This window comes from the organism of the source record quoted next, unplaced genomic scaffold, assembly GCF_019419815.1.
Source record: "Pyrus x bretschneideri cultivar Hongxiangsu unplaced genomic scaffold, Pyrus_bretschneideri_v1 Contig13, whole genome shotgun sequence".
Lineage (NCBI taxonomy): Eukaryota > Viridiplantae > Streptophyta > Magnoliopsida > Rosales > Rosaceae > Pyrus > Pyrus x bretschneideri.
The window spans coordinates 2,594,311-2,619,675 of record NW_025999424.1 but is presented as its reverse complement, the minus strand read 5'-3'; the positions used below and the strand labels follow the sequence as shown (position 1 = coordinate 2,619,675).

The 25,365-nt window shown below is 37.5% G+C and overlaps 4 protein-coding genes across 11 annotated transcripts; 2 read left to right on the top strand and 2 right to left on the bottom strand.

Moving 5' to 3' along the window:
* LOC103938746 (polyvinylalcohol dehydrogenase-like) lies at nucleotides 1–3,846 on the top strand. Its single transcript, XM_009348785.3, has 5 exons — nucleotides 1–510; nucleotides 645–807; nucleotides 892–1,376; nucleotides 2,495–3,095; nucleotides 3,281–3,846. Exons 2-5 carry the CDS (start codon nucleotides 718–720, stop codon nucleotides 3,734–3,736), a joined length of 1,632 nt encoding a protein of 543 aa, XP_009347060.2. The 5' UTR covers nucleotides 1–510; nucleotides 645–717; the 3' UTR covers nucleotides 3,737–3,846.
* A 760-nt stretch (nucleotides 3,847–4,606) lies between these two features.
* LOC103938747 (translation factor GUF1 homolog, mitochondrial) lies at nucleotides 4,607–8,986 on the top strand. 7 transcript variants are annotated; one of them, XM_009348790.3, is made up of 12 exons: nucleotides 4,607–5,055; nucleotides 5,486–6,245; nucleotides 6,385–6,541; nucleotides 6,669–6,723; nucleotides 7,009–7,076; nucleotides 7,150–7,254; nucleotides 7,353–7,424; nucleotides 7,603–7,716; nucleotides 7,985–8,125; nucleotides 8,216–8,275; nucleotides 8,360–8,546; nucleotides 8,707–8,986. In XM_009348790.3, the coding sequence occupies exons 1-11, from the start codon at nucleotides 4,717–4,719 to the stop codon at nucleotides 8,523–8,525; spliced, it is 2,037 nt and encodes a 678-aa protein (XP_009347065.2). In that variant the 5' UTR covers nucleotides 4,607–4,716; the 3' UTR covers nucleotides 8,526–8,546; nucleotides 8,707–8,986. The 7 variants fall into 7 exon arrangements, with proteins under 7 accessions (XP_009347065.2, XP_009347063.2, XP_009347064.2 ...); XM_009348788.3 differs by having other exon boundaries at nucleotides 8,704–8,986; XM_009348789.3 differs by having other exon boundaries at nucleotides 4,608–5,055; nucleotides 8,651–8,986.
* A 20-nt stretch (nucleotides 8,987–9,006) lies between these two features.
* LOC103938749 (probable WRKY transcription factor 72) lies at nucleotides 9,007–12,075 on the bottom strand. Its single transcript, XM_009348791.3, has 4 exons — nucleotides 11,519–12,075; nucleotides 10,577–11,092; nucleotides 10,256–10,369; nucleotides 9,007–9,980 (listed from the first exon to the last, which is right to left on the bottom strand). Exons 1-4 carry the CDS (start codon nucleotides 11,612–11,614, stop codon nucleotides 9,339–9,341), a joined length of 1,368 nt encoding a protein of 455 aa, XP_009347066.3. The 5' UTR covers nucleotides 11,615–12,075; the 3' UTR covers nucleotides 9,007–9,338.
* An 8,293-nt stretch (nucleotides 12,076–20,368) lies between these two features.
* Nucleotides 20,369–23,541, bottom strand: LOC103938750 (plant cysteine oxidase 2). Of its 2 annotated transcripts, XM_009348794.3 has the most exons (6): nucleotides 23,251–23,541; nucleotides 22,908–23,148; nucleotides 21,984–22,102; nucleotides 21,732–21,894; nucleotides 21,011–21,229; nucleotides 20,369–20,909 (listed from the first exon to the last, which is right to left on the bottom strand). In XM_009348794.3, exons 2-6 carry the CDS (start codon nucleotides 23,128–23,130, stop codon nucleotides 20,785–20,787), a joined length of 849 nt encoding a protein of 282 aa, XP_009347069.2. In that variant the 5' UTR covers nucleotides 23,131–23,148; nucleotides 23,251–23,541; the 3' UTR covers nucleotides 20,369–20,784. The 2 variants fall into 2 exon arrangements, with proteins under 2 accessions (XP_009347069.2, XP_009347067.2); XM_009348792.3 differs by having other exon boundaries at nucleotides 22,908–23,540.
* Nucleotides 23,542–25,365: the final 1,824 nt, after the last annotated feature.

Below are 25,365 nucleotides of genomic sequence, written 5' to 3'. Positions count from 1 at the left end.
TCTCTCATCCCACAACTTATAGTATATGCGCGAAGTGCATGCAAAATTGGATCCAAACAAATTTATATTTGATAAATTAACTCAATAAGGAGCTACATGATATGATATGTAGGAAGTCAGACCTGGTGGCGTCCGCGGATGAGGAACAGGGGGAGCAGCCGCTGACAAGAGTAGGGTCTACGCCAACATTGCAAACTCTGATTTTAAAAACTTCACTCTAAAGCCAACCAACACCGTAACAACCGGTGGGTTTACTGGTGGTGGATGGGTGGCAATGGCTCCTGGCGGTGGCAAAATTCTATGGTCAACTGCCTATCCCAGCAATGCAACCTCTCCTGGACCAGTGAGTGTGGCTAATGGTGTTTTATTTGCTGGATCCACAAATCCGCGAGGCTCCAATGCTGATCATTTTTATAAAATTCATGGGCACACATTTGGGAACACAGCAAAGTAGAACTTGCCAATGCACTTGCAGACATGGGATGGACATCCAATCTGGCCAAAGAGTTGGTAATAAGGCAAGATCCATTTAGATTTTACCATCTAAATTGGTCATGTTATAAATATAATTTTTTTTTCCCTTTGATTCAGTAATCTGTACGACTAGTGATTAATAATATTTTACACTTGGCATGACTGCAAAGATTGACCGTACAAATAGTAAAAAGGCAAAGCTTCTCTGCATTTTGTGTGAGAGTACTTCAAGCTTTCACTTCCATGGCGCCTGCAGAACTCTCCAACGGTCCTCTTCTCCTTTCTCTGTGTATGTTTTGTCTAGTCATAACACCAAGTGCAGGTTTTAACATTGTAAGTTCCTCTCTCTCTCTCTCTCTCTCTCTCTCTCTCTCTCTCTATAAGTGGTTTTCACAACTTGATGGTTTTGGTTTGCAGTGGGGTTCTGCAGAGAAAAAAAAGGATGCCCAAGATTGGCTAAACCACGGCGGAGACTTGTACAACCGAAGATATGCCAACAGGGAGAAGAAGATAAGCCCTGCGACAGTTTCCAATCTCAGTTTGAAGTGGAAATTCTATGCAGGTGGTGACATAACTGTAACACCAGCCATTTTCGACGGCACACTCTACTTCGCCAGCTGGAATGGATACCTCTACGCTGTTAAGGCCTCCGACGGATCCCTTGTTTGGAAGAAGAATGTGCAGAAGCTGACTAGCTTTAACAACACCGGTTTCATACTCAATGTCAACTCTACAGTAACAAGATCGACCCCAACTGTCGCCGGCGATCTGCTCATTTGTGGAATCTATGGACCTGCTTTTGTTATTGCAGTCAAAAGGTCGAACGGGAAGCTTGTCTGGTCTACCAGGCTTGACAACCACACCAGAGCTTTCATCACCATGTCTGGAACCTATTACAAACGGTTAGTCAAACTTAATCTACCTATCTTTTTTTTTTCATTAGTTCTCTATATCAGTTTTGAACTCGTTTGTTAGTACTTTTAGAATGACTAAAAATACTTTTACATTACCAAAAACGCATCTAGTAAACTGCTTATGAACTATAAACACATTAAAATTGGAAAATAACTTTTAACTTTTATTTCTTTTTCTCTGTGTGTGTGTTTCTAACAAAAGCATCTCCAACGAAAATACTTATGAACAGAAGTACTTCCTTATCCTGAATACAGAGTCGTAAACCTAGCTCGCATGGATTTCCAAAGTCTCCCTCATACTCATTATAATATTAATAATTTATGAGTCAGTCAATGGTGTTACTTGGAAACAAGAAGTTAGCAACAAGATAAGCAACACCATGTGCTTCTTGGCTATTTTTGTTCTGCTGGGATAGAAGTATAACAATTTTTTATGCCTACTTGATATTTTAAGTAAGAGTAATGCTAAGGAGATTAAATTTGTAGATAAAGTTTTGAAAACTAAAAGATATGGAAGTTGATGATTGATTTATTACTTACACGTTTATAAACGTGCTTATTCTTATTGATGACACATCATTTAGTTTGCAAATTTAGTTTTCAATTTGGTCTCCCTAGCATTACCCTTTAAGTAATATGTCAATTTCTAATAATCCAAAGTCTTTTTTTATTCACACTGTAGTTTCTGCATATGTTAATCAACAATACAAATATGTTAAGACTTGTTGGCAACTTGACTTCCGAGCATTTTTTTTTTTTTTTTTTTTTTTTTTTTAGGTTTATGACAATGTTTTAATCCTATCAAGAAAACATTTAATTTCTGTGGTGCTATCCGCATATTTTTTATTTTTTATTTCTCACATACTCTTTGTTATTTTAGTCCTTTGATATTTTTATTTTATTCAATCCGACAATCGAAAATTGAGAATGTATGGAAAGTAAAAAAATGTATGTGGATAGCACTTCTCCTAATTTTTTGTAATTTTAATTCTCATCACATGTACTCTGCTAGAAAAAATGTAATCTGCATTGTAATTAATCAATCTTTAAATCACAAAGAGTTGTATTAATGTAATTTTATGGCACCACATTTCAATTTCTTGTAGTGGTTACTATGTTGGAACATCGTCACTAGAAGAAGGACTCACCATCGAACAATGCTGTACGTTTCGTGGGAGCGTATCGAAATTAGACGTCCGAACGGGCAAAATCCTGTGGCAGACCTTCATGTTGCCTGACAATTTCGGCAAGTTTAATGAGTATGCAGGAGCAGCAATATGGGGAAGCAGCCCTTCCATTGATGTCCCTCGGAACCTTGTCTTCGTTGCCACATCGAACCTGTACTCAGCTCCTCCGCGGATAATTGAATGCCAGGAGAAGGAAAACAATCAGACAGTACCTTCTCATCCAGAGGCCTGCATTGAGCCCGAAAACCACTCCGAATCCATGGTAGCTCTTGATTTGGACACTGGGAAAATCAAATGGTATAAGCAGCTAGGAGGCTATGATATATGGTTTGGAGCCTGCCATAGACATTTGGATCCACGGTGCCCACCTGGTCCTAGTCCGGATGCAGATTTTGGTGAAGCACCAATGATGTTAACTACTTATATCAATGGGGCTAGGAGGGACCTTGTTGTTGCTGTTCAGAAAAGCGGGTTTGCGTGGGCTTTGGATCGCGATACTGGCAGCATAGTATGGTCTACGGTAAGTTTGCTAGCTGCAGTTTGTAAATGCTCCTCTTGAAAGCACTTCTGTTAATTTGCTTTCCTAGCTGGCTTACTCATAATCACTTTAAATTTCTTATGTCAAACGTTGTGAGAAGCATTTTGGTTATCCGAAATCGCTACTAGCTATTGAATGCATTAGCTGAACAAAATGCTGTGATGTAGGAAGCTGGACCAGGAGGACTAGGAGGAGGAGCAATGTGGGGTGCGGCCACGGACGAAAAGAGGGTCTACACTAACATAGCCAACAGCCAGCACAAGAACTTCACTCTCAAACCATCCCAGAACACTACAATTGCTGGTGGATGGGTGGCAATGGAGGCCCGCAGCGGCAATATCCTATGGTCCACGGCGAATGCTAATGATGCTACTGCCCCAGCCGCTGTCACTGTGGCTAATGGCGTTGTTTTTGGAGGGTCTACTCATCGACTAGGACCGATATACGCGATGAATGCTAAGACCGGGAAAATCTTGTGGACATATGATACCGGAGCTACTGTATATGGCGGCATTTCGGTGAGCGACGGATGCATTTACCTTGGAAATGGATACAAGGTCTTCAATGGATTCGTTAACCCGAATTATACCGCTGGAACTTCGCTCTTTGCCTTTTGTGTTTAGTAGCTACCAGTTTCCCACACTACGTAATATGAATCTTTGCCCTTAGATGAAATTTTGTAATAACACAAGATGCGAAGCATGCATTAGAAATAAAAGCATTAGCCACTCAATTGTGAATCTTCTCAATTACCTAATCTATTATTATGTATGAAAAAACTATATTCAGGAATGAGATTCACTATGAATCTGTGTTCGGAGCTCGCGGATCTAAAGATATGAACCGTTTAAGAGGGAGAGAGAGAGAGATCCGAAACCGTTCAATATTTTGAGTTTTGTGAAGTGGGGCCAGTGAGATGGGCTAATGAGATTTAATAAAAAAAAAATAAAAAAAATAAAAAAATAAAAAACCCAGTTCGGCAACAAAACTGCTCATGCCAATAATGAAAAAGAAGCCTAGCTAATGGGGACCATACAATCCCTATATTCAAACTTGAGTGCAAGAGAGCAAACATATTGCTCTAACTAACTGACCTAATCACATACAATAACCATTATGTTTGATGAAAAAATTTAAGATTAATAAGAAATTTAAAAATAATGGAAACTGAAATGACCAGATTTTATTTTATAGAATTTGTTAATTTTCTTGTTTAGTTAAACTAAAAGAATAATGAAATTAAATACGAAATTTGTTATTTTTAAACTCTCAATCATAAAAATTAGGAAAATAACACATATTTAGATAGAATTTAAACTTAGAAATTGGAGGTCCCAAATTCCAAATTTTTTTTTTCCATGCGAAACAAAAGAGTTTGTGCATGTCAATTTATAAATTATAACTTTTATTCAAATTCTAAGTTTATTTCTTTCGTCAAAACATAGTACTCAATCAGCCCAATTCAACCTAACTGACCCAACCCACTCAATCCAACTCACAACGTCGTCGTTTCGCGCTCTCATTTTTCTCGTCAACCGAAACTTCAGAATTTTACCTCCGCCGCAGAGGGCAGTGGTCGTCTCTCTGCTCCTTAAACCCCCAAATGGGTTTTCTCAGAAGAGCTTCCAGAACCCTAAAACCCTCCAAGTACTCGTCTTTTCTGCAGAACAGCTCGCTCTCCAGAATTTACAGAAGCAACCCACTTCGAAACGACTTCGATTACTGCCGTTTCGGTCTGAGCCATGGATTTTGCTCCCACTCTCGCCAAAACAGCAAAGAGAACGGCGTGGATTTGAGCCAGTATCCGACGGAGAGGATTCGGAACTTCTCGATAATCGCGCATGTAGATCACGGCAAGTCTACTCTCGCCGACAGGCTTTTGGAGCTCACCGGGACTATCAAGAGAGGCCATGGCCAGCCCCAGTACCTCGACAAATTGCAGGTAGAAAACCAATCTCTTTAGAGAGAGAGAGAGAGAGAGAGAGAGAGAATGAAGAGAGAGAAAGTGAGAGATGGGCTTTCTTTGGAATGTTTTTTGGTACATGGGATTGCATTTGAAGCTCTTTTCATAGTTCAGGGGAGAGAGAGAGAGAGAGAGAGATAGAGAGTTTGGTAGATGGGATTGGTTTTCTGCCTCTATGAGTATGTTAGTTTTGTTTACTTGCAATTTTTGTGCATAAAGTTAGTGTTTTTATTTGTTCATTCATCTGTTTGGTTGCATTGAAGCTCTTGTCATTGCCGTAGTTCAGGAACAAGGTGCATTTGCAGTTAATTTTGGTTTATAGCTCAGGTTGCCGATTTTCGTTGTGTAAAATATCTTATATTTTTGTTTCTAGTTTATATGGCAGTCATTTTGATTTGGGGTTTATTAGGTGGAGAGAGAAAGGGGAATTACTGTTAAGGCACAGACAGCTACCATGTTCTACAACTACAAGCAGAGTCTTAACGGTGCGAACGACAACAATGGAGACCAAAAAGAACAGTGCTTTTTGTTGAATCTGATTGACACGCCTGGTCATGTGGATTTTAGCTATGAAGTATCAAGATCTCTAGCTGCTTGCCAGGGTGCCCTTTTGGTTGTTGATGCTGCACAGGGTGTTCAAGCACAAACTGTTGCAAACTTCTATCTTGCCTATGAATCTAACCTGGCAATAATACCTGTTATTAACAAGATTGACCAGCCAACTGCTGATCCTGATCGTGTTAAAGCTCAACTAAAATCAATGTTTGATCTTGACGCCAGTGATGCTCTTTTAACATCAGCCAAAACAGGCCAGGGTCTTGAGCAAGTCCTTCCTGCAGTCATAGAACGCATTCCACCGCCTCCTGGGAAGAGTGGTTCACCTTTACGTATGCTTTTACTGGATTCATACTACGATGAATATAAAGGAGTTATATGCCATGTTGCAGTTGTTGATGGCATGCTGCGCAAGGGGGACAAAATTTTATCTGTCGCAACTGGCCAAGGTTATGAAATTTTGGATGTCGGGTTCATGCATCCTGAGCTAACTCCTACAGGAGTTCTTCATACTGGACAAGTGGGGTATGTAGTTACTGGCATGCGCTCGACCAAAGAGGCACGAATTGGAGACACACTATATCATAATCGAACCATTGTTGAGCCCCTTCCAGGTAAATGCATCACATTCTTTTGCTGCACCAGTAGGTGGTTTCATTTCCCGCATCTCCTTTAATGGAAGAAATAGTAGCTCCAGAAGGAATGTCAAGACCTAGCTCACTTTTATTGTCACTGATGGTGGTCAACTTGTAGGGTTCAAGGCTGCAAAACATATGGTATTCTCTGGTGTTTACCCTGCTGATGGATCTGATTTTGAAGCACTCAACCATGCAATTGAGAGACTGACCTGCAATGATGCCAGTGTGGCTGTTGTCAAGGAGAGTAGCACAGCACTAGGTATGGGTTTTAGGTATGGATTTACTACTAATAGCTTTTCATTTTAACTTCAAAATTAAGGATTTGGCTTCTACCACAGCTTTGTATTCAATAAGTTTCATACGAAGTAGACATGTTATGCTTACCGTGTCCATCTACAGGTGTGGTTTCTTAGGATTACTCCACATGGATGTTTTTCACCAGCGTCTTGAACAGGTGATGGTTTTAGTTTCTGTAATATGTTATAAAAATTTTCTTAATGGAGGTATCAGTTATGTGCGAGAACAATATAAATTTTTTCTTCCCTTTATTTGTGGGAAAAACAAATCAAAACCACAAGATACTTTTCTTAGTTCATCAGAATGGAAAGTATATTAACTTTTTATCCTAATAATTTTGTCAAGAAAAAAGGAATCGTCATTACTTTGTGATTTGCTTGTTTCACAATTTTCTTATAGTGATTGACAAAATAAGAATTCATGTCTCTTTTATGGATAATAGGAGCATGGAGCTCATGTTATTGCTACCATTCCAACTGTTCCTTATATTTTTGAGTATTCTGATGGAAGGTATGTATTTAATGTTATTCTTGTAAGATTGTCTTCTTATATGGTTTACCAAATAATGTTGGTTCTGGTCTAGCAAACTAGAAGTTCAGAATCCTGCCACATTGCCCTCAAACCCCAAGCAACGAGTAACAGCTTGTTGGGAACCTACAGTTCTAGCTACCATCATTATTCCTAGTGAGTAAGCTCTCGCACACCCTTAGCATGTTTTTTCCCCTCTCAACACTGAGAGGTATTTATTCATCCAGACTCCAGAAGTAATTTGTTCTGCAATTGAAGGTATGTGGGGCCTGTCATCACCCTTTGCTCTGAGCGGAGAGGTGAGCAGTTGGAGTATTCGTTCATAGACAGGTAATTCTTCAATAATCATTGGGCCAAATTGGCCCTATTGTTTTGGAGGGGTTTCACCTTCAAGCATCACGTTTACTTCACTACTCATATTTTGTTAAAGTGGATTTGTGTTTTCTCAGTGATGTTCTGAACTCATCTCTAATTGAGATGCTGATTCTGTGTAGTTTGATGCATGCAGTCTACGAGTCTTTATGAAATATCGCTTGCCTCTAAGGGAAATTGTTGTCGACTTTTACAATGAATTGAAGAGTATTACATCAGGATATGCATCATTTGATTACGAGGATGCAGAGTAAGTTTCAGCCCACGCCTCTCTTTCTCTATTTGGTTGATCCTCCTAGCGTAAAAGCTTGGTAGAATCAAGTCCTGCTCTTGATGTTTTAAACTCAAAGAACAAACCGGAGCAATTTGCATTATTTTGTTATAATTTAGTTTAAACCTTATGCTTGCCTGCCTTTGTTTAATTCATGACTCATTAGGTGTATAGACGAGACGACTGTTGTTTTTTCATTTTATTTTATATGTACTGATGCAAATTTTTCGTTGAATGTAAAATATAGGTACCAACAATCTGATATGATCAAACTTGATATCCTTTTGAATGGACAACCGGTTGATGCAATGGCAACAATTGTTCATAACTTGAAGGCACAACGCGTTGGTCGAGAATTGGTGGAGAAGCTGAAGAAACACATAGACAGGTCTGTTTATCTATAGACTATACTAAATGGTAATTTCTGAATAATTTTTTGTTTGATTCTTAAGCAACTCAAAGTCTTGATTTGGAGCAGGCAAATGTTTGAGATAACAGTACAAGCTGCAATTGGCTCGAAGATTATTGCAAGAGAGACGTAAGTACTTGAAATTTTTGTCTGTCATGTGGTACATCTTGAAACATTTACCGTTGACCTAAACTTCTCTGTGTGTTTTTGTAGGATTTCTGCTATGAGGAAAAATGTTCTTGCCAAGTGTTATGGTGGAGATGTTAGTCGAAAGAAGAAGCTGTTAGAAAAGCAAAAGGAAGGGAAGAAACGAATGAAGCGTGTTGGTTCTGTTGATATACCTCAGGAGGCATTTCATGATCTGCTTAAGAGTTCATAGAAAGAAGTCCAAAATAATAACGTATGTCTGTAACTGCCTAATTGGTAATTACCATTTCTCCTTTCATGCTCCTTTGCCATTAGTATATTGGTATATTGTCAAATTTACAAGTTGCACTTGCACAGTGACACTTCGACAGCTCAGTGGCTAATCCGCCCCTTGTTGTTTTGGCTGTCAGAAGAACGATTGTTTTGCTAACCTCGACAGTGAAGAAATAACTAAGGAAGATGGCCGTCTCAAGGGGGACGTCTCATGATTTACGGAAGGTTCAAGGTAGAGAAAATGTCACTTGTGCAATCGTTTTGTCCTCCTAACGGATCACGCAGAATGGAGTTGTAATACATTAATGTTATAGATGCTGATCAAATAACAATGACTTTGTGGTTATTTGGTGGGAGTTGAAAGCTTATATTGAAAAAGAACCCTCTCGGAATGGAAATTTCTGAATTTTTGGAGTTCAATGCTGATCTTGCGATGCATATGCATAAGATGCCTTTTATTCCATAGGTCGTTTGCCCTTTATGTTTTGCTACACTTAAATATTCATTGCAACAAATGCGTGTTTTTGGAGGTGTATTGTGTTGCTCGACTGTCAATCTGAACCATGCAATTGAACAACAGTTTACTTGATCAGTGGTCAAGATTGATAGTTTGTCAACACATCTGCGACTCTCCAGCAGCAAAAAGGAAAAATTTAGAAGTTTTCTATCCCTGATTGCAGAGGTAGATTTACTCATTGAAATGGTAGTTGAAGGTGCAGAAGCATCAAGTTTCACTTCTGAGAAGTAAACTGATGAGCAGCTTCACCCCAATTCAAGTGTTGATTCTTTCGCCACCCTCGCCTTGGCTCCTATGAGTGGCACCTCCGCCACTTCCGACCAATGATGAAAGTGCTACTGCAACTACCGACTTGAAATTCGGGTCGGACGTGATTGCCTTGGTTAATGATTCTGTCAAAGACACCTGGGAAGAAGCTTGGTGGATCTTTTCTGCATAATTTTGGTGGAAATACTCTTGCAATGGCTTTCCAAGATTGAAGGATCCAACTTGGGCTTTGTCGAACGGCGGCAAGCCATGTTTAAGGTATCCATTGTCCCAACGTGTGGGGAATATGTTGGAATCTGACGGGGAACAAAAGCTTAGACTTGAAGGAAATGTGCTAGAAGAGGGTGGAGAGGCAGTGAGGTCGAGAGTGATTGTGGGGAGCAAAGGGTGGGAAGATTTGGGCATGTAGAGTTGTGTTCTTGAGTTATCGAAGGCACTAAATTCTGATCCATTGAGTAGGGTGGATGTGGAACCGAAACCCGGGTGAGATGTAGAAGAGCCGGACAATAGCATGGAAGCCGCGGCGGAGGTGGTGGAAGCCAAGTAACTGGCTGTGAATGGAAGTGAGTGGTTGTGAGTTCCTTCATAAGTGGTGATTAAGATGGACATATCCTCATAGCATCTTTGCACCTGACATCATTTACAAGGAGTAACATATTAGCTAATATTTCAAAAAAAGTTTGGTACCACTGCTAAAGGCTACGTAAGGGATCTAAAGCTCAAGTGATTAAGAGCGTTTTAGCCCTCTACACTTAAGACGTTGTGTTTGAAACATCTCACTCGCCAATATCGCTTGTATCAAAAAATAAAAAATACAAACCAAATCTATGAATTAATGACCTGTTTGGACAACTTATGTTTGCAAAAAATTTATTTCATAACGAAGATTAACTAAATCTGCGCACCTGCTTTCTCACAGGGCATGCTGGTGCAACAGTGCACCGATAGTAAGCTCGTGGGCATGGATTTCCTTTTGCAGTCTTCTGTCCATATTTTCTCCATTGGCAACCATCATTCATCTGTGGGAAATCAAGTAAATATATCTATTAGATATTGTATTTCTTATAAGACTATGTTCTAAACTATATAATCTATGGGAAGCATGCACGCTGCTCTAACCACTGGTAGAACTTATGTATGCAGTATAATATTTTTTGTAATGGTAAAAGGCCTAAATCATTGTAACAATATGATGTAGTTAAGTAAGAATCGAAGAAATTATATACCGTTGGGGTATCACATCTAGTTCTCACAGAAACCCTAGCTCGTTTTGCATTGACCAGCGTTGGAGGTTCACCGTCTTCATTTCTCATTGTCTTCGGCGTTTTACTCAATGAAGACGATGCGTCTCCACCTCCAGCTTCTGCACGATCCTTATTAGGTTCCTCCAAACTAGTCTCATTAGAACCTAATCCAAGAGTAAGATTGGCCTTCAAGTTATCTTCGCCATCATCAACCTGTACTAGTTTTGTGAAGTTGCTGCTGGTAGTAGTTTCACGATCACTTGTAGGCTCCCTTGGACTTCTTCCAAGACAAAGAGACAAGAGCTGCTCCGGTTCTTCGATTATTCGATCACCGGCAATATTTACAGCTTTTTTGGAAGCCTCTTGTCTGAGGATGTCGAAAAACCGCAGCTGGAGAGACTGGTAATCCTTCTCCATATGATTTAACGTCATTTTTAACCTAGCGTTTTCTTCTCGCACCTCTCCCATTTCAGCTTTGGCATTATCCAGTTCACTCTCCTATATTGATCATATATAAAACACAATGAAATAATCAGTTGACTGAGAATCAAGAATAAATCAATATATACAAATTAATTTTGAAGAAACTAAGACTACAGCAAAGTTAAATTTAATTAGAAATTAGTAACAATACTATGAACAGTTTCTGAGATGATCAGAAACTGATACATAAAATATAAAATATCAAGAAAGCTAAAAATAAAAGACAGATTTTATTCTAAAGAGTAGAACTTTCGTAGAAAATGATGATCACGTTCAACACAAACCTAATTAAACCATGATTCTAGCTAGGTCAGCTCATGATCTTGATTATGAGAGAACATATATATATATATATATATATATATACAGAAATTAATCGAAAACATCATTAATTTTCAACACAGAGAAGTATGTATAATTGTATACTTGAATTTTAATTACCTTTCTTAAAACCCGACTGTGAACCTCCTGATATCCAACAGATTGATCAACTTTCTTTTCTGCAGATGATCTGCTATTGGAGTTTGGCATTCTCATTGCTTTATACTTAGTAAATCAGGGGTTGCTCTAATAATATTGACGAAATATCTTTCGTAATATATCAGTGGGCCTGTGGCAGATGACTTAATCATAAATATGTGGGGCAAATGACAGATGGGGTTAAGCCATAAATTTCAGACTTGGTATAAAAACAAATTTGAAATCCAGTGATCATCTGTTTGCCCCATTACGCAGGCACGCACAAAATGTCAACTCTCTGCAACCCCATTTCTTTTTTATGAATTTTTCTAGATTAAACAAACAAATTAATTAACAATAAGATTTAATATATAAGTTTCAACATTTTCCACAGTTGATGAACAAATTAATGTGCTTCGAGAGAGCTGAATTTGCGGGCACCGATTGTATTACAGTTCGTCTTTGAAGCTTCGTACGAGGGAGACGTCACATGGACATGGCAAAGAGTCAAGGTATAGGAATTTTAAGTATTTGGGTGTGAGTCGTGTGACCTTCTAGTATTGATGCTGCAGAGTGTAGCCTCTATATATATTATAACCTAATATATATTCGTTGTCAGCAGTCAATACGCTTGTCATACACGGTGTGAGACGTGAGACATCTTTTTTATGTCGAAAGTGAGACTTGAGACTTCACTCATCTAAATTTCCATTGCATTGACCTATTTGGGTTGTATATATGTTAGGGAAACTTAAACGAAGGTTGATAAGTCGTCGATAATAATGGTAACAATACATTTTCTTTGTTGAGCAGGAGAGATTGGTAAATTGATAATAGTTATATATTATATTGTATAGTAAACATTTCAAACTACATTATCGATATAAAATTCATGTTTCACAAAAATAGACATCATATAATGAGATATCCATAATTTTGATAGCATATATACACCATGCGTACTACCATGCCTGATTTACTAGCTATCAGATTTGCAACGACACAACATATATTTCATTGGTTCTTAAGATATATACATAAATTTGATCAAATAAAAACTTAATATATTAATCGCATGCGTATCCTATATCTAATGTATATAAGTACTTTCCTGTGAGGTGAGAAGCCGTTTAATTCCATGTAGCTTCTAATAACTAATCTTGCATAATGATTATGTTAAACTAAGCTTAAAAACCTACCTCTTTCGACTTATTATCTGGGGATCTGAGTACCAGGAATACTTATATTTGGTTTGGGTCTACGCATACAAATCTCATCCATTGAAAATTGACATATAAGTGAATATTATATGAGTGTGATCTTTTGAATCTCTAACCCTGAAAAATATTATATTAATTTCAGGCCCATGTTTCATACACCACTTTTTGAGTTCGATTTCTAACGCTGATGAATCATATAATGGTGGCCAAAGAGACGCTGAAATGTCTATGTGAGTCTTTCCAGCACCCGGAAAAATAGACTACCGTGGCTAAACTACCAACTGATCACCTTTTTATTAAAACAAAAAAACAAAAAAAATTATATTGATCTTTTGAAACTATAAGATGACTGTTGTATTAAAAATTAAACCGATCGTTATGGTTGATCTTAAATAATCAAATAGTGAAGCTTATCTGAAACCAAATTATGTTTGTACACACATGACTCTGAGGCTTTGTATTTATTGCACACATTAACTATATTGTTATCAGATCCTATCTACACTATATATCTGCTGAATACATATGACTCTGAGAGGATTCTAAATATTTAAGGATTTCTTAACTAACGATAATAGATTTTTTAGGTCATTTGGGTAATCAGCAGTGCGAGCCATTTCACACCTTCAAAATGGAAAAAATATCAATCGTGCATGTGAGCTTTTCATCTCAAGGTTAATTTAATAATTTCAATGATTTGAAATTTGAACTACCCAAAAGGGAAAATTCTCTTCAATGGAAGGCCATTTCTTACCTCCTAAAATTAAGATTTTTAAAGTATAACTAAACTTTCACAGTGAAGACATAACCTTCTCACTTGGACCTTGTTTTACTTTCTCGACTATTCTTTTCGTCTCTGGAATTTTGCTTGATGATTGGAACTTTGTTATTTGCAGTCAAAGATCAACGGTGTAAAAAATCAACCAAGTAATTTTTTTTTTTTTTAACCATTCAATTAATCTTGGCAAAATTTCAGTGCTTAATCGGGTAACTGTTTAGATGACTAATGACACACCCCGACAGAAATTAAGGCGTGCTGACCGTCACGTGAGGGTGACGTAGCCATGTGCACAGTGCGGAAGCATAAATAATATAAGAAAAGTGAATAAATAAAAACCAAACCACTAGCAGTACTATCTAAGATAACATGCTAGTGTGAGATTAAATGCGATAAACACAACCAGAGCATAAGTAGTCTAAGTGCAGTCCAGCAAGACGAATACTAATTATACAACACCTAAAGGTGATCCTACATTTGTGTTGTTCTATCAGAACCACCGCCGAGATCCCCATGAGCCACCAAAGCACTTCTACCTAAAATCTGGAGGGGCACAAAATAGAAAGTGTGAGTGGGTAAAAACAAAGCTTTTCAAAATCATTTCATTCTCAAAAGTTCTAACCCCTCGCCGTAAAACCTGTATAATATCCCAGAAAATAGAATATATACATACCACAACCATGCTCAGAATAACAAAATTCACAAATATGCCATGTCAAATATCTCAACATAAAATATGTAAACCCGGTGATATAAATCAATGCAAATGGTACGTCAGCCGGAGTCACCTAACGTGACCTGTATGGCGTAAATCCACATCTCAACAAATATACATGCACACGAGTCGGAACCATCTAAAGTGGTCTGTACGATAGGACTGGGTATAAATAATTACGCTCAAGTGCTATGATCACGTGAAGACTGTGCGAATAATCATGGGTCACCTATGAGTCGAAACCACCTATAGTGGTATGTACGACAGGACTGTGCACCTAACTTGGATCCAAGGTGAGCGTATGGTGCAGGAGATGAACATCATATGAAGGACTGTGCCCAAACTCTGGGCAGGAGCACTAACATCGGGGTGCAGGTTTATGAGCTCTCAACGCATCTCACATAATCATCAATTCACATAAACAATCTACAACTCACCTGGTACTTACCTGAGTGTCCACCACGTCACATCACAATATACACATATCATACAAATTCATAGTATAAGTATAAATCAATAGGCATGGCATTTGAAACATAATTTCATTTAAATCGATTATCTGGGAAAAAACTCAAGTATATAGGTATATACCGAAAACCAAAAGCCCACTCACTGATATGTCGAAGGATCGTAGCCCCCGAGCCTCGATTGAATACGCTCGTTCTCAGGATAGGTCTCACCTCTATGCGAAACAACTATACAAACATCAATTTAATGCACATAAACAAAACTAGGTAACAACTTCTCATACAATGCTCAAATGGGGTGTTTGAATATACCAACATGATCTACTCAACACCACGAACATCCCCATATTTTTAGAAAAATTTTCCGACCACCCACGCGCCGGCCACGCGCAGGCACGTGCTTGGCTCACGTATGGAAACCCTAACGGCGTTAGGGAATATTCCGTCCAAAAATGGAATATATCGTTAAATATACCTCACGTCGTTAGTATATTCCGTCAAAGTTGACAGAATATTCTTCGTTTTCTTCGATGATCCTCGCTGGAGCTGCCGTCGGCCGCCATCTGCGTCGCTGGAAACTGGAAAAACTTCAAAGCTTAATATCTTCTTCATTTCTCAACCAAAATCCATGAAATTTGTACCAAAATGAAGCTTATGATGCGAGGAACAAAACCTTACCACTTTCAGGACCTAAATCTCACTAAAACTCGTCGGAAAAACTTTGAAACTCCGGCCACCTCTACAACTCTTCGAACCAGGACTTCCTGACGTCTAAAACACTTCATTTTTCTTCTCCGAGCTTCATGAAGATGTTCTAAAGCTTCCTAGAAACTTAAAAACTTCACAATCATGATTGCATGAACAGTACCCAAATCGGAGCTCTCGAGAAACTAGGGTTTTCGAAGGTTTCACGTCCAACCAAAGGTATAGATCGCCTCCTCAGCTTGCAAGGAGTCCAAAAACACCAACAACGATCTCAATCTGCGATTGGAAGGGTTGGTTTGAGGTTTGTCTGTACGGTTGTACGGAAATGGAAGAAAATCCGATAGAGAGAGAGAGTCAACGGGAAAGGGTTTGTGTGTATGTGATGACCAGCTGAGTCACCAACCAAAAACAAATTAAAAAAAAACTTAGTTCCAATTGGTCCAATTCCTTAACCCCATACACACACACACCACCACCACCAAACGTTAAGGGTAAATTAGTCATTTCACATCATCGATAATATAATTTGGGATGGGCTGTGACAACTAAAGGATTTCCAACTTAGTTAATTGTTTGCCGAGATAATTTTTAAAATGTGACATAGAAAATGAACATTTAAGGTCATCATAAGAACGAAAGTCAAGAAAGTAGAATGAGAAAATTCACATAAGAAAGCTGCTAACATACAAGGCATACAAGTCGTCATAGCATACAAGGCATGGTGTCACCAACTTTGAGATAACGTAAGAAGCCATTCACCCCCTTAGTTAACTTTAAACAATTTAGTTTGAGAAGGAAAGGGAAAGGAATATAATGGAGGCAACTCTTCAAGGTGTTTAGGTATGTCGTGGATTAATTGGGTCTTGAAACAACACAAAAATCGGTTTGTCAGTTTGCTCTGCCTCGTTAAAACGTTTCAATTGTACGGCCATGAAAGATGTAAAAATGGAACGCCAACATGTATATATACTAATATTACGTGTGTGGGTGTGTGTATGTGTGTGTATATATATATATATATATATATATATATATAAACTGATAGTCTTGCACATAAGGGAACTAATTAGGGAAGCATGAAGTTTACTGGCCCTTGCATATATAGTTGACTCTGTAAAATATAGACTGAAGACTGAAGAGAGAGAGAGAGAGAGAGAGAGAGGTGCTGGTTTATTAATTTATTTGCACTAGGTTGTCAAGACATAAGATTTTTTAAAGCAGATATATTGGAAGAGACTTAAAGGCCATGTGGTGCTTATTATAATCAACTAGGTCAATGCTCTCAATTAGCAAGATAGCCATCTTGAATTAATAAATTAAGTTCTGATTTAATATTAATCTGCATTTTTGTATTCCATATGCATTGCCTAAGCAACTGATTAATTTCATTAAGAATGGAGCTTTGTATATTATCTGGTTTGGTGAACATTTGAACATGTTATATAAGTTGGATCGTTGATGATGCTATATATATATATGTGTGTGTGTGTGTGTGTGTGTGATGGAAGGTAGTAAACTTAATTAATAATAAATTAGCTATGTTTACTAACTGTAAGAGCACCTAATGTTATGGGTGTATATAGGGATGTATAAAACGTGGGAAGTGCTAGCAATTTTTGAACCAACCTTTGAATATGGACCTTATATATATGTATATATATGTGATGGAAGGTATTAAACTTAATTAATAATAAATTAGCTATGTTTATTAACTGTAAGAGCACCTCATGTTATGGGTGTATATAGGGATGTGTAAAACATGGGAAGTGCTAGCAATTTTTGAACCAACCTTTGTAAATGGTCCTTTCCAACAAAAGACATGTATCGTTTTTTACACATAAAAATAAGAGCAACAATATTTTTGGCTAGGAATTAAAGATGGAAAATGGAAAATAGAAAATAATATTTTAAAAGCTAAAAATGTCAAACGATAGAGTGATATTTCACTATCACAAACAAATATGGGTGCATTTTGAAGAAAGTTGAGGTTTCACCATAAAACTAATTGATAATATGAAATAAGTAGTCCAACCTCTTATAAACCCTTGCATAGTTTTGTCTCCAACCGATGTGGGACTTTGTCCTCACATTCTCACACGTTTTGGCTTACCACCCTACTTATTATCATTTGATGAGTTTAAATTTTAAGATATATATATGTCTATTCACCATATAGATATCTAAATTTAAACTCATCCAATAGTCATAAATAGGGTAGGGAGCAAAAATATTGCCAACAAATACAAATTTGCAATTTGATACATTACTCCAGTGATAAAAAAAAAAAAAAAAAATTTGTTATTAGCACTCCAAAAATCTCATTCCACACTCTAAATTTTCTATATTAGGAAAGAAATACACTTGTGAGGAGTGTAGAATGAGATTTTTAGAGTGTTAATAACAATTCCCTAAAAAAATGATCTTAAGTGAATTTGTACAAACAAACAACTTTAGTAAAATTTTGACACGTGTCATTTGTTAAAGTAAAAAAATTCAAATACAAAAATTAGTGCAAAGGTTACAAACATTTCTCAAAACACATTATACATCTTTCATTGATCGAAAAGCTCTTCAAAGGACAATTTTAAGACTTGTAAAATATTCACTTAGGGCTAAAACTATGTGAGCCCGTGAAAACAAGGAGAGAAGAAAACTATCACGTAAACTAAGCAGCTATCTCATGAAATCTAAATTTACATTTCCTCAAATAAAGCAAAACTCACATTTGCATTTCCATAAATGTAATAAGATGTGAATGTATAATTTTAAGTTTTAACATTTCAAATGGTAGAGATTCTCGAGTAGCAGGGGCATGAATTGAATTGAGGAAGAGTCCAACTCCACCAACTTCAAGAGTTGAATTCATGGTATTGTTTTTTATTTTCACATAGTCAGGTAAGTTTTTATGGACAACTGGATAGTTCGACATTATATTTATTAGATTGAAAAGTGAATAAAAATAGTATTTCTTTAATTCAATCTTGATTGTTTATTTTTTGTACTACTGAGTAGACCAGACTATTAAAGAAAAATTGCACTTGATCATTAAGCAATAGAGTAACCCGTAATAACAAATCAATCCTTATTTTAATTTCAATTACGAATTAGTTTATAAATATTTGAACCCTGTTAGTTTTTCCTCTTGCTAATAATTGGGTATATTAGAAAAGTTAATAGATTTTGTATCTGGTCTAGTATTGTGGGTTAGACGGTGAATTGAAATGGGGATATCACCTTAGCAAGTTGGCAACCCGTGTATAGCCGACTTGGTTGAAAACCTGCGAAGTGTGAATCCATTGGGCCCAAATGCATGCAGCAACATCCCTATAAAGTCAAAACTCGTGCGCGTAATTGCAGTGTTTTTTTATTTTTCCTTTTTTTTTACAACTACGGAGGGCGCGGAAGATTTGAACCCGAAACTCAATCAATGAATTTTAAATGCCCTTACAGCTTGCTAATGGCAATGTTTCTTCTTAACTCATATGGTAGTACTGCCAAGCTTAATCAATCGAAATCTATATATATATCATATACTGCTAACTGCAGGAATCTTCGTATGCTTCCCTCCATGGGCACTTTGTACTTTGTTAATAAAGTAATATTCTCAAAGAAACTTCCGAGTCATTGCAGACAGGTAACCTACTTTTGATATCATCACGAGCCTAAGTGACGCACTCGCAAACTTACAAACCCTACAATATACATGCCTAACCTAATCTTGGCGGCACACCCACCCCAACCCCAAGGGCACGCACAGGTTGCATTGCATGCAAGTAAACAGTATGTGTATGTGAGAGAGAGAGAGAGAGAAAGAGAGAGAGAGAGAGAATGTAAACAAAGTTAATTTGCAGCAGCTCAACAAAACAAGAAATATCATCTTTCTGGCTTTGTAATTACTAGCTAGCTAATTAGTAATTTAGTATGGAAATTAACCTGTTTAAATCACGTTACTACTCCTGGTAATTAGTAACAGATAAAAGGGTAAATATATGTGCAAGACATGCATGCAGATGCAGCTCTCTCCCCTCTGGTTGTGCCGATCCCCACGGAAACACGTCACAGCTGCCTGCTTTGTGCTTGTTTTTCTTGAAGCTGTCACCAAAGCCAGAGACATGTCCCCATGTCCCAATCTTCAAAGGGCACGTACGCCAAACCAGACCCATCACAGATCATCTCCATCATCATGTCGTCTTGTCCCATTGATGATATATGATCATGCGTATTCATATGACCCACGCCAAACCAACGCCCTCACTTTTCAGCTCAACTATCGTTTACCACATATATTAATCACACGTCACGTTGACTAGCCCATAGTTTCGCAGAAAGACTTACCTACACCGAATACTACAACATAACATAAACTTACTTACATTAGATACTCTTAAAGTACACAAGAGAGATTTATCTCCACTAAATATAACATTATGACGTCATATCAAACTAATAACACAATGTCATTGAAAACCACGACATCAAGCATGATTAGTTTGAAATATTGTCAAACCTAGTTTATAAATTAGATTTCAGTTTAACTTTCACCAATTCCGTGGTAATTTCTCGAACGGGTACTATAGCGTCTAGGGTACATATAAGTCTCTCAAGCACACCCCCTATAAGCTTACCTACACTCTCTACAAGCTACTGGCTAGCCTGGTGACACGATAAATTCCAAGGTAAGAACTTTACCCCTCTGTGATCGCGCACAGAAAAATCTCTCAGATGACACGCATTCATTTTCCTCTTACAGACGACAAAAAAACAAATCCCAACCACATTTCTCCTTTCATGACATCAAGGAAAACTACAGAGCTTCAGATTTGGACTTCAACAGAAAATTGCATAATCTCTGACTGGAAAATGAAGAATAATATCATCATAAATTAACCATGTAAATATTGAGGGGGGAGAGAGAGAGAGAGAGAGAGAGAGAGAGAGAGAAGGGTATGTAAAACTTAAAAAGCAATTTATGAAAAGAGTGCTAATGCACTTTTATCCACTAATTTCCAGTGCAAATAACACTTCTCTTCTTTTTCTTGCTTTTTTTTTTTTTTTTTTTTTTTTTTTTTTAAGGTATGTACATTAACTGTAGAAAGAAGAAAAAAAAGGGCACCAGGTGCCTCCTCATGTCCCACAGGGAAAGAAGAAAAAAAAGAACAAAACAAAGAGAAAAAAAACAACATAACGAAACAAAAGCACTACTATTGCTGCACTGAATTGAGCAGCAGCCACTGATGACATCAATGAAAGCGACAGGACAGTGATGCGGCGGCAGATGGATGAATGGGGAAAACGGTATGGCGATGCAGACAGCTGAAATGGGAATGAGGATGGAGATATAGATAAATGGATTGGTGAGATCATCAATTCTCCTGTATTTTTGGGCCTCTGTACATGGCTCCATGTACAGCTAAGTCCTCAGGTTTCTCTATATCTTCAAGCCAAGCATAGCCTTCTTTCTCATCTTCCGGCACCGATACTCCCCCATCTGAAATTCAAAAACAGAACCGTCATCGAGATTTCTCAAAGTTCTAACAAGCTGCGCTCTTGGTTTTGGAGTTGGAATGGAAGATCTAACCAAATTGATACCTGGGAAGCGAGAGAATGGGTAATCAAGGTAGTATTGACAGTGCCTGCCGTCGGGATCAGAATATGGGGGGCCAAGCACATCGAGCACTGCACATGCTGTCACTGCTGTGAAGCAATGCATGTTGCCTCCATCAGCTGGATAGAGGATGGATGGTTCGCAAGGAGCAGTGAAATCGGCGTCAACCTTAACTTTAGCCAGATGAACACCGGGCGGTGCAACTGCATGAACGAAAGCACATCAAACTGTTAATTTTGTGTACGAATAAAATAGTTTCACAACGGAAGGACCTCGTGACTTCACGAAAAATTTTAGAACAAAATGTCAAGCAGTAAAGGTCATAACCATGAATCTATCGTCTATAAGTTCGAGATGAAACAAGCAAATTACTATTTTCCTAACAGACAAAAGATCAAAAAGGCCGGTAGATTTCTCATCAAGTCCCACAGATTATCTCAAGGAAGATGCAATACAATGCAATAACATTTAACAAGAAAGGTCACATTGTGCCTTTGCTATAGAGAAAAACTTGTGCAAGGGCTCCGGACCACATCATCCATAGGAAAGCTCTCACTAAAGCATGCAACCCTGGCCGCATTTGACCCCACGTTGGTCCCACCCAAACTACAAGGTCCTGGGTGCGGCACTAGGAGTTGAGTGTGCACTTACTACTTTCTATACAAATGTTAAGAAATAGTACAATTTTTCAAGGGAAGAATTTACCTAGTGAAGGGTTCGCGCTTGCCAATGTTTTCTCCGGGGCACCAGCCACCCAATCGTAGGACTTGATGTGCATCGTCCCAAACAGAAGCTTACTGAAAACCGTCATTCCCGGGTGATTATGAAGCGGTAAGACACCCGAAGGCGGCAAGCAAAATATCCCCATCTGCATATAGGTAACACATTATAAGAACAAAAGCCACGCTGACTGATTTCGCTTTGTAAATTGCGGGAATGAACCTGGAAGAAACTTACTGAAAATTTTTCGCACTCGTAAAGATGCAGGTATGTTATAACCGGGCTTCGTCTAGCTACCGTCATCCTGAAGTACGGCAAATCGGGAGTGAGGCCGACATCAGCAGGGTTCATGGCATCTGGCATCAAAACAACCAAACCCAATAAGCCACAATGGGGAATCAATTCGAAAAAGGAAAGAAAAACGATTGCAAATAACACTATCACGGACTATTTTCTCTCAAAATCCTGAATTAAACACGGTTGAATGCAACTAATATTCCATTTGTGTAACCAAAACAGTATCCAGATGTAAAGAAATGAACCGATGCAGATAAGGATGACCCCCCTCTGGCATGAAAAACGAGATCAAATCTTCTAACGTCTATCATTAATTGACACGTGTTATGTGACAAAAAAAATTTTATACAGTAAATTGATCACCAACCCGAAAAGATATATATACATATAGATGCATGTATACAGCCGCAAAACTGAAATGCCCGAAAAGACATATATACATATAGATGCATGTATACAGCTGGAAAACTGAAATGCTCGAAAAGACATACATACATATAGATGCATGTATACAGCCACAAAACTGAAATGCATGTATCAAATGCAAGGACACGGATTGATAAAATTATCTAAATTTTTTTTTTGGAAAAAATAAAACAAAAAGGCACCGGCCGATAACAGACAACGTACAAGATAATGCAAATTCAACACAGAAGACTGATACAAACATGTGAAATGGTAAAATGGACTCTAATTTTATAAAATTTTGCATCTATAATTCAATACGATTTTCTAAATTCATTAAAAAAGAACCAAAATTGAGCTTTAATTCAATCAACTTATGAAATTCTGAGACATTAATTAGAGCAAGAACATAAATTTGAATTCATGCAATCATGCAAAGCACAGATAAAAGAATTATACCCAAAACAGAGGATAGCCGTTGGATATCATCAGCGGGGGGAATGACCCCGGCCCCACAAAACGAAAAGACTTCCTTGCAAGTCTCGTACAGCTTCTGAACCGGCGACATCTTCCGCTGACGCCGCCGGCCCTTCCTGGTCTTGCTTTTCGAATTCGTCTCCTCCGCCAATGCCAGAAACTCCTTGCTGCCTTTGCGATTGGGCGCCACCGTTTCAAACCCCATTCACACCCCAAGTTCTACCTTTAATCAAAACACAAAAACCCAATTGAAAGAAATGAAATTTTCGATCTGGGCATTTCAGAAAAACTCAAAAAAATGTAACCTTTCGATCTGGGAACATACCCAATTGAAGAAAAAAATGAGAAATTGGATTGAAACCCAGAAAAAAACAGCCCAGGGGAACAGAGGAGGGGATGAGAGAGAGGGGTTTAGAGAAAAGAGTGGGGAGTGACAATAACAGTTATATTGTACTGGAGAATGATGGGTGGTAAAAGGAGGACATCGATGTGAAATTTGGCAGCTCTGTTCAAGGAAGAGAAGGGGGGAGCGGGTTGAATGGGTATAAAAGAAGGGGACAAAGGGACTTAGGGCTGAAAGAGAAAGCCGGTTTTGTAAAGATGAGTGAAAACCAGGGGCCATGGTTTTCTTTCCAGTGGGCTGTTCCCAACAGCGGATTTTATCCAGTTCCCTCCTCTCTATCTTTCTTTGTTCTTCCCATGTTGCCCCTCTTTTTCCCAATTTTCACATCTTCAACACTACATATATTCAATTGGATTTTTCTTCTTTCTTTTACTTTTCTTTTTGGTTTTTCTAATTTTCATGTTTTCTTTCTACTATCCAACCTAGTTGTTGATCTTGGGTGGTTTCTGGTTTGCATTGTAGAAAGAGAAGACATATCTCTGGATTTGGGTAATCTAGAATTTGCTTGTATTTCACACCTGTTTTTAAGAGAGCTGACCTTTTATAAGTCGTCATGCATAAACTGCTGCGTCGAACTCTGTAATAAATATGCAGAGTTTTCAAGTTTCTTTCTACCATCTAACATAGATTTTGATACTGGAAATCTGGTTGTGGTTTCTTATTGCCATTGTAGAAAGGGGAAAACTACCTCTGGATTTGGGAAATCCAAATCTGTTTGTATTTTTTCACCTCTTCTTAAGAGAGCTGACTTTTTATAAGTCACCAAACACAGACCCGTTGTGTTGGTTTTGTAATTATTGTGCGCAAAATCATGACACATTAACCAATTCATTAACTTTTCAGAGTATTAACACAACGTGTCAGACGTACTTTCCAATTCTCATATTCGGTGGTTAAACAGTTGCATAATATAGATACGATTTTTTCATATGTCTTTCATAGTTTAAGTACTTCTAATTACGGATGTAAATAAAGGAATATAACTTGTATTAGTGTCAATTTATGACATGGAGTCTTGTGGATAATTCATATATAAGCAAGGTTCTAAACATCTTCGATACTATTGAAATATCCGTAAAATAGGGTTGCTGAAATTTGAAAGTAGGATGAAGCAATATATTTTCATAATTTCATAGGCAAATAGTAATATTGGATATTTATTGAATTTTTTTTTGTGTTTCACTACAATATTTGACAAAATTTTAGTAAAACTTTTTACGTGCGGACAACACTTTGTTGGGTCAAATTATTGTAATAATTATTATAAATTCAAATGTCATAGTAACAGATTCAATAATCCATTCCTTGTGTTAATATGGTATAATATTTACTAATTTTTTTGTCCGGACATACTTACTTATTTTTACTTTTAAAGGAACACAAAAACGGATCTGAATTGTCCACTCCCTTGAGAATGAGCTTAACATTCCTCTAGGTATAAACTGCGTAGTAGATATATAATTTGTTTATCAAAATAAACATATAATTTTATTTAACTTTTATATGAAAGATACTTCTTATTATTACGTATATGTATGCATCTACTTACACGTGAATTTTTGAAAATATTATTTTTGATAAACATTAAGATAATTACACTTAATTCATCTAATTATGGAAAAGATGATTCCAAACTTGAATGCAGAGAAGCACACTACTTTAGCTAGTTTTTTTTTTTATATATATAAATAAATTTGAAACAATATTTTAAATTCAAACAATGCACGACTTAAAAGTTTTTTCTGTTTACAATAGCGTTAGTGGGTTAAATTGTTAGTGGAGATAGAGATCGATAAGAATCGAACCCGTACTAGGATGCACAAACAAAGTTACTTTTCACCATTTAGGTAAAGCTTCACCAGCCACTACCAAAAAGATCAAATGAATAAATGCATTATGCCCATTTTATATAAAATGAGTTAACAAAAAAATAATTTTAATACCAAGGGTGATGATGTAATTTCACTTGAGCACATGAATCACCTGCATGGAAGTTACTAATTTTTTTTTTGTTTTTTTTTTTTGAGTCAGGAAGTT